Below are 12242 nucleotides of genomic sequence, written 5' to 3'. Positions count from 1 at the left end.
CCATCTTCAAATCGGGGGGAATCAAACTGGCTAGCAACAACCGACCAATCAGCGTACTGCCAGTCCTATCCAAAGTACTGGAAAAGGTCAAGGCTGAACAGATCATAACATATCTGGAGGAACATCACTACTTGCACCTGGCACAGTTTGGTTTAAGACCAAAATTTTCCACTGAAATGGAAAAAAGTGTCCTGCTAATAATATTAAGAAATCTTTGGATAGAGGAAATGTGGTTGGAGCAGTTTTCCTTGATTTATTTATTTTTTGACATTTGACAAAGTGAACTATAAGGTACTGGTCTCCAAGCTCAAGACATTTAACTCCTCAAAAAAGTCCATAAGATGGTCTGATTCTCATCTGAGAAATCAATGGCACAACCCAAAATCATTCTACCTAAATACAACCATGGCCAGTCCACCATGGGTGTGGTCCTTGGACTGATTCTTTTCACTCTATACATGACTGAACTACCCTGAGCCTGTCCAACAAGCGGCCTGCAAAGGGTTGCCAGTCACACCATTGTCCCTGTCTCTGAAAGGACACGTGATACTGTCTCCAGACAGCTGACAGAACGCCTGGACTCAGAGGCTGCCTGGCTTGACGTCACCTCCTTCACCCTGAACGTCAAAAAAAAACGGTCTCCTTAAGTTTCCCCTCTAGGACCACGGTCACTTCTGGTCAGTGTCAAAGGACAGCACGTGGAACAAGTCACACGTGTAAAAAAAATTATCTAGGATTCATCCTCGATCCCCAATTGCAGTTTGACAAATGTTCAAAAATAAGGTCTGCGGAAATGTCAAGGCAAACCTCCACTGATAAGATCCTGTGTACCTTTTGACAGTGCATTACTGTTCATCAAGTTCTGTGGTGTTCCCACACTTGTCCTACTGCATGTAATCATGGCCCCAGGCTGACCAGACAGTGAACAGATCTCTACAATCTCTCTATAACCCTGCTTTGAAGGTCCTGGACCAAACACTTATGCCGTATCATCATTATAATATCTTGGAAAAAGTACAATATACCAAGTTTTTTTAATTTTAATGGTTTTTAACTTTAAATGGTCCTGTTCTCCGCTCCACCCTCACATTTGTGAACCAACAGGAGCACTTTGGCATGACCTCTAAGAGTACCAACAGTGGCAGTTGCAGGATTCCAGTATACAGGACGTGTCTTGGCGAGTCCAGCTTTTTTTTTTTCCTTAAGGGTGCACAATTCTGGAACACATGAACTGAAATTATGAAATTATGTCGGAATATTTGAATACATTCAAAAAGAATACTTGAGGTGTGGCTGCAGAAAAATCAGCCGTGCAATCGTATCCTAAGTTGTAATCGCGTTCCTCTGTTATCATGGTGCGCTGAAATGTGTTTAATTCGCATAATTTATACTAATAGTTTTTTAATATTTTAATATCTTGTTTTTAAAATTTATGCCTTTTTCAAAATATAACCAGCAAAGTGCTGAGAATGAGATACACACACTGTGGTGAAATGCATCTTATTGATTGTTTGCTCTGTCCATACTGAAATATATCACAAATGGAAGCATAAATATTTCACAGCAAAATGTTAAGGTTTAATTCAACCCTGTTAGTGTACATTTATTCCATATTGGACTCGTATAAATGCTGTTCTAATTGAATTAATCCTGAATATTTTACAGCTATACTATGTAGTTTACATAATGCATGGCTCATATATTTCTAATGGTAAAATTAACAAACAAATATTACATGGACAATTTAAACATAAATCACTCCAAACACTCCATATTATTGTTAGTGCATATTATTTTTAGTTTTCTTTCAGAAATAAAAATGTTGCTTATGTACTGAGGAAGTAGTGCATTATAAATAATCATCTCTTGTTTGTGCCCTCTGCTTATTGTGACCATGGTACACTGCGATGCACCCAAACTTGCTTTTAACATTTTCTTATTCCACCCGCTCACATCCTAACTCGCTTGCTGAAAATCAGTGTGTGCAGTTTTTGCTTGGCTGTTGCCAAACCTGGTTTCTATAATCAATCTTAAATTAATTGTCACCAAGATAAAAGCCTACAAATATTTAGATGGGTGGCAAATACAGAAATGAGCAGGGCTCATGGCTTACGTATAACACTGGAGTTTTCCCTGAAAATAACCACCCCAGAGCTCAGAAATTAAAACCTCTCTGCATGCACCTGCAGGAGGTATACTCCCAAAATATAACTGCCTCTCGGGTTCACTGTAAATGCATTTTCACATTTACTCTAGCAGAGTGCCCAGAGATTTAGCTGCCATATGTCTTTTGACCAACGTCTGGTAACAAACACAGTTGTGCTTTTACTGTATCCTTCAGTTTTATTGACATTTTTTTTTTTGAACAAAAGAAAATTCACAGCATGCACCACAGTTCTTTTTCAAAAAAGATACAATAAAACGGTAAGAGCAGTGTGTGTGTGTGTGTGTGTGTGTGTGCCCCATGTTATCAGTGCAGGACTTCTGACATTATCAGGTTCTGTCGAGTCACCAGGGTGTCGCATCATGAATTATTAAATCAGTACTTCGTGGTAATACATAATTTCTTATCAATTATTCATGCTAATGTGTGTGTAGTTTACTTAATTGTGTTATTGACGATCAAAAGTAATTTCCTGAAAATCCTCAAGGACACAAATTTAATCAGCCTAACTACTTTTCATACGCACTGCTGTTAAGCATTCTTCATTTTCCCGACTCTTCCTTTATTCATGCTCCTTTCAAGGAAACCAACAAAGAAAGGAAATAAATGACACCTTCTTAAAAGAACGTAATGAATTGCGGAGGTCTGTCGCCGTGGAAAGGGGCCAAACGCGTCGCGCGCGTGTAAATTCTCAACGCTAACAATTAGCGTCCGTTGTTCATAATAAGGTTTTGCAGGAAGATGGCAAAGTGGCGGTGCGTCGCTCGAGAACAGCCAGCGGTGTTCCTAAAAGTAAATAAATAATAAGACCAACCATCGCCTCGTTCTTGCAGCTTCACCTCCAGTGTATGGGAAAGTATGTAAATAATTAATCGGCACCAGATGGCTCGGGCAGTGGGCTACAGGAGATGTACATGAATGCCTACATCTTTAATTGTTTTAAAATACGTGTCAAAACAGGGTTTAGAATAAAGCGCGGATCAACGGCGGCAGGGACGGGAGAAAACTGTGTGCCGCGTTGCGCTCAAAAATGTGTGTCAGAGGGTGGAATTTTTTTTTGTGCAATTGAATGCGAGAGCATCAGCCAAAATGACCTTTTGGTGCAAATGAGGCTGCCAAAAATGGTCTTACTGTGACTGGGTTTACGCAAAAAAACAACAAAAATCCTAAAAAAAGAAAAAAGAAAAAAAAAAAAGATGGTGTACATATTTCTGCCTTTTGACTTAAGTAGCACATATAATTTTACATTATTTTGAGGTAAAACAACAGCGCTGAAGAAGACTGAACTGGGTGTAATCAAGATGGTGACCTAAATGCATGACACAATCTCAGAACTCTCTCCATGAAACACGTATGCTTTCCAAGTCTAAGCAATGGCACAAGAATCAAACTATGATCTCATATAAGCAACCGGTGCAAATAATTTTTTTTTCTCTTTACATACTGTATATTTATGCATATTAGATACAATGCTGAGCTTATTATGGGAAGTAAATACAGTACAGAGAGTTTGAATTGATGCTCAAAAATGGAAGTACAACCCAAACACTAACAGAACGTTCTCCACAAATCAATAAGTACGTTAATAAATATTTTTTGAGAATTGAATCAAGACAGCATGGTATTTGGGGGGGGCGGGGAGCGTGGGGGTGGGAAAGGGTGGGAGTCCTCTCACGGAATGATATCCTCCTCCATGGCGTAGAGGTGATGAAGCCAGTATAGGTCAGTTTTGCCTCTTTGTCCTGATTGGTTCGTTGGGCCTGGGAGGGAGGCGGAGCTCACAAGCGTTTCTTCTCCATGGGTTCCTTGGGACAGTGCGGCTGCTTGTCTGGGCTGTTCTCCGGTGCCGGGGCGGGGACAGGGGCGGGGGCTTTGGCGCTGGTGGGGGTGGGGCTGTGGGCGGGGCTTCTCGCGGCGGCCACGCCCACGCCCACCCCGGCGCCCAGCAGGTTGGCGGACTGCAGCACGGCCTCGGAGTGTTCCCTCGCCTTCATCCGCAGGGCGGCCACGCTGGCCGTCCGGTTGCTTTGGCAGCCGTAGGGGGGCAGGAAGGAGAGCCCCATGGGATCTGGGACACAGCAGGAGCAAAGGGGACCTCCTACGGGGGTGGGGGGGGGGAGACAGAGAGGTGACCCGGTGACCCCTTTTTCCTACTGACCACTGTCCACTCATGCCTCTTAATGACTCCCCAAATAAGGAAACGGGCCAAGCACACAGCAATGAGAGGCCAGCTCATTAAATGACACAACAAGCGAGAGGAAACTAATTGATGGCCGTTCCTGCAAGAACACATCCATTCCTGGGAGTGACATCCTGCGCTATCGTTTACTGGATTTCATTTCAGAGCAATGCGTCCACAGGCAGAGTAAACTGCATCATACCGGCAGCCCATTTTCCTCCTCTGTTCAAACCAATATCTCTCTACAGCATTCGGCAAAATCGCATCAGGGCATGCGCACGGTCTCTGTATATTTGTGCCAAACAAAATGGTGCGCATCGATTGTTGGCAGTCTAATTGCAGTAATGTTACAGGTACAGCTGTGGAAGGATAGGCTTAGTTGTGAAAGGAACTCCTCGCTTGTTTCCTCGGCTACCTTTACACACACTGGGCCTCATTCACTAAACATGCGTACGATCACATTTGATCGTAAACTGTATGTAAGAACGTTTCCACGAACGTTTCGACATTCATCATTTTTTTTCTTATCTGTACTTGCTCATGGCTGTCTCCTTATGCTAATCACATGAACAGGATTGCGCATAAAATTTACAACCGGCCAGCGTTCATCATCTCATACACCTGGCATACGCACAAAAACGAAGTTCTGCACACGTGTCATGAATTCCGTATTGGTTTTTTCGTACAAACGTTTTTGGTTTTTTTTTTAAGAACATAATAATAATAATTTTAGAAAAGTTTTGTGAATAAGGCCCAATGATCATAAATGGGCCTTTGCGATACTGCACTTTGTATTTGTATGCCAATGTTCTCCACTTTTGTAAGTGGATAAGATCTGGATATGAACATCTGATAAGGGAATGTAATGGAATGACTACTCAAGGATTAGCTGCTCTTTTTCCGAAATGTTTGAAGCCGTTACATTGCCTTACAGGCAGCATTTGGCAGACTCTCATCCAGAGCGCTTTAAAAAATGCATAGTATCCATTTATACTACTGTATATACTGAAGTAATTCAGATTAAGTATGTTGCTCAAGAGTACAATGGCAGTGCACTACCTGGGAGTCAAACCCGCAGTTCCCCAACCGTCATTCTACACTGTCAACTTAGTCTTCAGACTCTGACTGATTCACTCCAAGACACAAGAGCGACTTTGGTCTCTGTCTTTAGTAAAATAATGACTTTCAATTTAAACAATTAAAACCTGAATGGGAATGGAAATGAGCCGATCACAGAACTCCCCTGGGCCCAGATTTCATGTTTCCTGACCAGAGCGTACAAGATGCTGCATGGAGATTGATATGCAATTAGCACGTACACAATCATGCTAGTATTAGCACGTACACAAGCATGCTAGTATTAGCACGTACACAAGCATGCTAGTATTAGCACGTACACAGTCATGCTAGTGTTACCATGTACACAAGCACGCTTCATCTCCCTCATCTACGTGTACTTATGCACGAAGGAGCTAACCTAGCACTGTGCATCTAATTCATGTTATTTAAGGTCACGGGCAATAGATCTGGGCATAGTGGAGCTTGTTCTCCTTATGCTTTAAGAGAGGGCCTGACCGGGTCCTAAGCACGCTGCACTCTTGTTTTAGCTGCTATCGTAAAAATATTGATTCGATTTGATTTTAGTCGTAAAAAAAATACTGAGACTCAAATTACCTCCCTGATGCTGTTTTCAACCTCTGTAGACGATTATATGAGCTGGAGGTGTGTAGAATTTGAGACAGGGTTGGTACAAAAATGAGCAGTCTGTGAACTACTAAACTACCGACATATCATGGAATGATATACCACAAATAGATGCCATTTCCCTTCTGTTGTCACTATTGTCTACTATTCTGTTGTGACTATTGCCTACAGTAAAATACTAATCTTAGTGGTTCTGGTCATAAGTTGTTGATGCAGAAGCTATTGGCATGTCACTTCAGATACATTAAAATGGACGTCTGACCGTAACGTAATGTAAAATGATTTACCTTTAAGCGTTGCGACCTGAGACAGGGCCTGGGCGTACGTAGCCGTATTCAGAAGAGTACCCGGCAAACAGGACGGAAAGAATGGGCCGCCTGGACCGACAGTTCTGTTTACGCTAAAAAAATAAAATAAAATAAAATTAATGGAGTAGGTGGTTAGTTCGTTTTTCTGATCAGTCGATTGTTTTTTTAATGATTGTTTATACGGTTTTAACGATTCGTGGGGTCGGTTCTGAACGTAGCCTACCTTGGTTGCACGTCCAGATGTTCTTTTTTGTTTCTGCCCTGCTCAATGGGAGACGGGGAGTTCAAGTTCCGTACGGGAGGGGTCCCCTCGCTTAGTGGGTCTTTGCCGCCCTCTTGGTCCGAATTTCCTCTCTCTGTTTTCCTCCACTTAGCTCTCCGGTTCTGAAACCATACCTAGCGGAGAGTCGGACGAAGCAAGCGTCACATAGGCGCTACATGCGGAGAATATTTTTTTCCAGGATACGCATATTCTTGTTGGGTTGAAGTGAAGTGTCCAGACCGAGACATAGCCTAATTGTTTCGACGCCAGAAACCTTCTGACTCTTGAAAGAAGTAGTTCAGGATGTGCCCTATAGTTACTGCTCAATCATATTCATCTAACTTTGCATTTAGATGAAACGCAGAACGCCTCCTAATTTGACTTAGCAGGGTAATGTTCACTGTGAAATGGACTTAATGTGTTCCTGGACACGAATAACTACAAAATGAGTATTGTACCTTATATCAGACCTGTGTTTTGTAGTTGTTCTAATGACCTTTTGTATGCGGTTATTGTACGTCGCTTTGGATAAAAGCGTCTGTCAAGTAAATGTAATGTAATGCAGAATTGTATGTGCGGCTGGGTTGTCTAATCAACAACACGCGTTGATTTACTCGGGCTTCGGTTCGTTCAGTTGTACGAACTCTGTACACCGGAAGTGTTATTTCGTTCCTAAATGCCAGGCAGGTACTCTTCCCAGCAGTGGGTGACGACTTATTTCCAACTTCATGAACATAAATGCTGAGCATATGCAGCGAAGTTCTTGCATCTTAATTGAATGAAGGTCATTGGCTATAACAACATTTAATTGAGCAATTTTTCATTATCATATTTTAATGACTTCCTACTGACAGTCCCCCTGGTTGTGAGAAAGAACCATGATGAAGTCGTTTATTTCCCTATTTAGTGATTGTTTGACAACATCAGATTCGATTAAGACTGTGCTCCCCAACGCATTAATCATATTTGAATGGGGAAGGAACATAATGGAACCATATCTCCGCAGACCGGCTAGTATTGTGCTTAGGTACAATGATGTCAACAGACAAACAAAAACATACTGCATTCACTCAGCATAATAAAAGCCAACAGTTTACTGGCAGGACAACAATATTCAGAATGTAATTGTCACAACACTATCTCACCCTTGCACCTTCCAGCTAGAAGTCATGATCTTCTCCCTCTGAATGGTCTATAATTGCCCCATTAATCTCAATTTGCAGTTTGTTCTTAATGCTGCAAAAGCCAATTGACACTTAAAAGAGGGTCTACACCACAACAAAAAAGAAAATTTATTTTCTAATAATAATGTAAGTTTAATATCCCTGCATGCTGCGACTGATTTATGTTCAGATTTAATAATACGAATCCGGTAATCCGATTAGAGGGAAATAATTTGTTTACAATCCCTAATTTACAGCAGCGAATTCCATTATCTCCCTGCCGCCATTGGTTTTAAGCGATAGTAAGATGACCCAGGGGAACAAAAGCCAAACTATTATATTTCTTACAATTAGATCTGCGCTTACAACAAAACCCAAAAGCAAATCTGGAATGCAGGAAATTACATATAGCACACGTTGAATTTAATTACATGTGGCCATGTTTATATAAGGCGGATCTTTTGCCGGGCAAGTGCAGAATATAAATTGCTAAATTTCTCCCAGTACTGACCATGTAGAATGCGAGCGGTTTTGTGCGTGCGTGTGTGTGTACTTCTGCGGCAGCTGTGGATAGGCTGACTGTTGTATATGAAAAAGGTTTAGCAGCAAGCGAACAACGCTGTTCTGTCTTCCTGCAATTTTAAAAGCAAAACTTCGTTTTTATCTTTTTTTTTCTGAGGCGCGGAAATGGATGTGCTTTGAAGTAATTTTGTACCATAGAGACGCGGACAAATTAGTGTAGAACATTATCACTAGTTAATTATGAATGACCGATTAATCAACCTAATCTAATATTCCACATTATGTTGATGTTATTAAAGTGCATCACGAAAATGACAGAGTGGCTTAATTTACTTTCTTTGGCCAAACGTGCTTTGAACACTTTATGGGACTCCATTCATTTCACAAGGTTCAGGCTCCGTGGGGCTCTACCCAACACACGCCTTACCTGTACACGAGCTTCAGTAAGGTTTATCTTCATTGCCAGTTCTTCTCTCGTGAATACATCCGGATAGTGAGTCTGTGCGAAAACTGCTTCCAGAGCTTCTAACTGAAACGTAGAGGGTAATACTTCAATGTGTGTGTGTGTGTGTGTGCGCATCACTGATGACAATCTGAGAACAATGTAGCCTACTAGACAAGCTAAGATAGGCCCAAATTCATTCTTAATGCCCTGCGCATTGTTCCTTAACTTTGAGTGGGCTGTATTTCGGTCTTTTTCGATTTTGCATAAATCATTCAGCTGACTGTAATTAACGAATAACGTGTTAAAAATGGACGGATATAGCTACTGCTTATATTTAATATCGAAAGCTCAGGACAAATCCAGTTTATAGTAGGCCTGTGAATCTGAGCCCTTTAGCCATTATTTGTTTTGCTTTAATTGTCGAATGTGGGATTTATTTAATTTTACTTAGAAGGGGCGAATATTGGATATTTGAACTATACTAATGTATTTCAAAAACATACCGGGTACATAAGTTAATAGTCCCCGCCCTCTCTCTGTCTATCTCTCTCTCTCTCTCTCTCACATACACACACACACGCATATACGTATATATGAACAGCACAGCAATAGTTCTGGAAGTGCAAATTATTGTCTGAAAATATACAATGCATAACTATGAGCAATTCACAACAGAAAAAGGTTTTGAGTATGTCACTTTACCATAATAGTTTACGTTTGAAATATTGGGTCAAAATGTGCCCCGCGTAATCATGGTCGAGATCCAAACAGTTTGTATGCATTATCATTATTCAGATTACTCCAAAAACAAACACAAAAACAAACAAAAATGCCACTTGTATATGAACAAGTAATAGCCTACTCGCATGGTATGATAATTATATGTTATTGTTCTTTATACATTTATCTCAAAGATAGCAACATAACATAATTTTGCTTATTACTGAGTCGTGTGTGTTAGCCATAGTTAATTTTATTATAGTTTTCACAATTCCTTCCAACATTAGATTTTACGGGAGGTCCGGCGTTTCTAAAAAATAGTTTAAGAAGTGTAAAGCGTCAGGGACATTTACCTGTTGTAAAGTAAATGTTGTCCTATTTCTGCGCTGTTTCCTTCTTAGAAAGCCATCGTCAAAATCCCCGGAAGCGTGGTTCCCAAATCCGCTGGTGTTCACTGAAACGTCCAGTCAAAAACTTTGAGAATGGACTGTCGGCGTGTGCTAAACTCAGCCACATGCACAACGTCATTTCTAGGCCTCGCGTAAAAATTTAATGCATTACACAACACTGTTTAACAGCCAAATAACACAACATTTTCCAAATTAAAGTATATATATATTTTTAAATATCCCAGATGGTCCTTATAGTGTTTAGTATTTTAATGGATCTTCAGTCTTTGCAAATATTTTGATGAACGTCATTTAACATCGACGCAGACAGTTTGCAGGAGGGAGGCCCGTGGTCGCATTGAAATGTCGATTAGAGGCATGACACCGAACATCTGTGCCCCGGCTGACAACAAAACCGCGCGTCATAGCCCGAGGGCTAACAGTCGTGTTGGGCCCGCGGAGGGGAACCAGGTGGGCCGGCGCGAGTCGTAAACGTAAATAAATAAATAAATAACCAAACGGGATGCATCAATCTTAAGGTGAAAGGTTAACCCCAACAAACACCCAACATTCCTGCTACATTTCTGCAATTATGCATCGCATTTCCAGAGTGCCACAATAGCGTTGTTAGAGCGTTGCGCAGAAGTACAGTTTTTTAAGACGGAGCACTCACTAACAACACAAACATGGATATTTGCGTTTCTTGCCCATAGATCTCAACTGACGCTAACGCGGATTTTTACTGATGGTTATTATGACTAAGAAACCCGGTTTGGACACAAGATTCTCCCTGAGCACACCCGGCCTCAAGATAAAAAATATGGGAATGGGCGGATGCTAAATTGAAGTCTCCTTTGTCACTTATAAATTGCGCGAGCACACAGTCGACCCACACACACGCACGCACGCACATGATCATGAACAATTGCAAGTATAATGTATCCAGCAGGCGTTTCTAAAATTGTTTTCAATTATACTTTAATTAAGCCCATTTTATTAATGGTAGGCCTCTGTACAGTGCTTATACCACATAGAAACGCACGAATCAGCAAAAAGTTTAAATACTTACAGGTATTTGTCCTACAGCATTCCCCATCCAACTGTGGCGGACAGTGAAAGTAAAACATTGTTGTTCTTTCTGAATTTTGTTTGTTTTGTAACGCCTGGCTCTTAACCTGGAAGACAAGATTCGATCGCACACAGAGTAAAACATTTCAGACTTGACTACCAAAACTGTTGGAATTTCCCGTTAAATACAGGCCTAGTCTGTCATTTAAAAAAACAAAAAACAAAAACAAGCTAGAATTTCGCAAGAAAAATAAGAAAGCAGAAAAAGATACTAGAGCGATGACTAGAACATATTCGACAACTATTTAATGCGTTGAAGTTATCGCGCTTCTGTCATTAAAACAACTTAGAGTTCAGAAGCACTTTCAAAAATCACATCTGGAAAAAAAATCACATCTGCTCTCACAGCAGATTTAAATTAGCCTAATTGTTCGCGTATCACAGTTCATTAGCACTAAGTACTGAATGGATAGCGATTTGTTCAGTCTTCTCTGGAAGTAAATAATAGCCGACAGAATATTACCGGTGAATAGATCCGTACCTATCTGTAGCCGGCCTCCGCGCGCGAGACGCTGCTTCCGAGTGGAGACGAGCTGTTCCTGCTATTGAGCCTGTTCCGGGCAGTCACACCCCCACCGTCACACGCGCACACTCTCAGCCTCTCTCAGCCCACTCCCTCCCTCCCTCCTTCCCTCTCTCTCTCTCTCTCTCTCTCTCTCTAAAACACACACTCACACACACACTGTCTTTCTCTCAAACACACACACTGGAGAAGAGGAGAGAGGCCCTGCCCTGGGAGTGTCCAGATGTCTTTATAACTGTCTGCAGCTTGTTCAGCCTCTCAGCACTTGCCTTTATAATCTCACGCATAATTGGTCTTAATCTGATTATTTCCAGCATTGTCTTCACTGAGTGACTTGGATTGGTCCGCTGGGCTTTCCGACGAGCTCACGTGGTGAGGGGAAAAACGTCAGTTCTCAACAGCGCCCGCAGTTTTGAAATATGTACCCTTTTTTAACCAATTGGTTGGTGCTATGCATAGTTATTCCCACATCATAAACACACCCGCCCTTTATCGACAGCCACCATGCACTTTTTTATCCCTTTGTTTTTATATATTAAAAATCTAGATGACTGGTTCTGGATTTTAAATTGACTGTCAGACCAGTAATTGCACATTAGATGGGTTAGGGGTCCACTTTACACGGGGCTTCACTTGCTGAGCGCTCGTACATCCAAATTTTGATTTTGTTCACAGCAAGGGGTCCTAGGATTTATCTTCTCTTTCCCAGTAAATGATATGCGGTGGGACCCTTTC

The 12242-nt window shown here is 41.4% G+C and overlaps 1 protein-coding gene and 1 long non-coding RNA gene across 2 annotated transcripts in view; one reads left to right on the top strand and one right to left on the bottom strand.

Moving 5' to 3' along the window:
• LOC135244406 (uncharacterized) overlaps nt 1–12242 on the top strand; it is a 120956-nt gene that overhangs the window by 5150 nt on the left and 103564 nt on the right. The gene's annotated exons all lie outside the window — the stretch shown is intronic.
• On the bottom strand, nt 1599–11771 carry drgx (dorsal root ganglia homeobox). Its single transcript, XM_064318004.1, has 7 exons — nt 11466–11771; nt 10926–11031; nt 9821–9921; nt 8730–8831; nt 6579–6751; nt 6335–6447; nt 1599–4262 (listed from the first exon to the last, which is right to left on the bottom strand). Exons 2-7 carry the CDS (start codon nt 10981–10983, stop codon nt 3943–3945), a joined length of 867 nt encoding a protein of 288 aa, XP_064174074.1. The 5' UTR covers nt 10984–11031; nt 11466–11771; the 3' UTR covers nt 1599–3942.

Source organism: Anguilla rostrata, chromosome 18, assembly GCF_018555375.3.
Source record: "Anguilla rostrata isolate EN2019 chromosome 18, ASM1855537v3, whole genome shotgun sequence".
NCBI classification, from domain to species: Eukaryota; Metazoa; Chordata; class Actinopteri; order Anguilliformes; family Anguillidae; genus Anguilla; species Anguilla rostrata.
The sequence above is the reverse complement of the archived record's forward strand: the minus strand, read 5'-3'. Positions and strand labels throughout refer to the sequence as shown.

Bases quoted from the DNA above. Each gene is read 5' to 3' on its own strand.
- drgx (XM_064318004.1), bottom strand. From the start codon at position 10,983: ATGTTTTACTTTCACTGTCCGCCACAGTTGGATGGGGAATGCTGTAGG. The intron at 6,752-8,729 runs GTAAGGCGTGTG...ACTCTCCGCTAG, and splicing joins TTACTGAAGCTCGTGTACAG to GTATGGTTTCAGAACCGGAG. The intron at 4,263-6,334 runs GTAAATCATTTT...CCACCCCCGTAG, and splicing joins TCAGGTCGCAACGCTTAAAG to GAGGTCCCCTTTGCTCCTGC.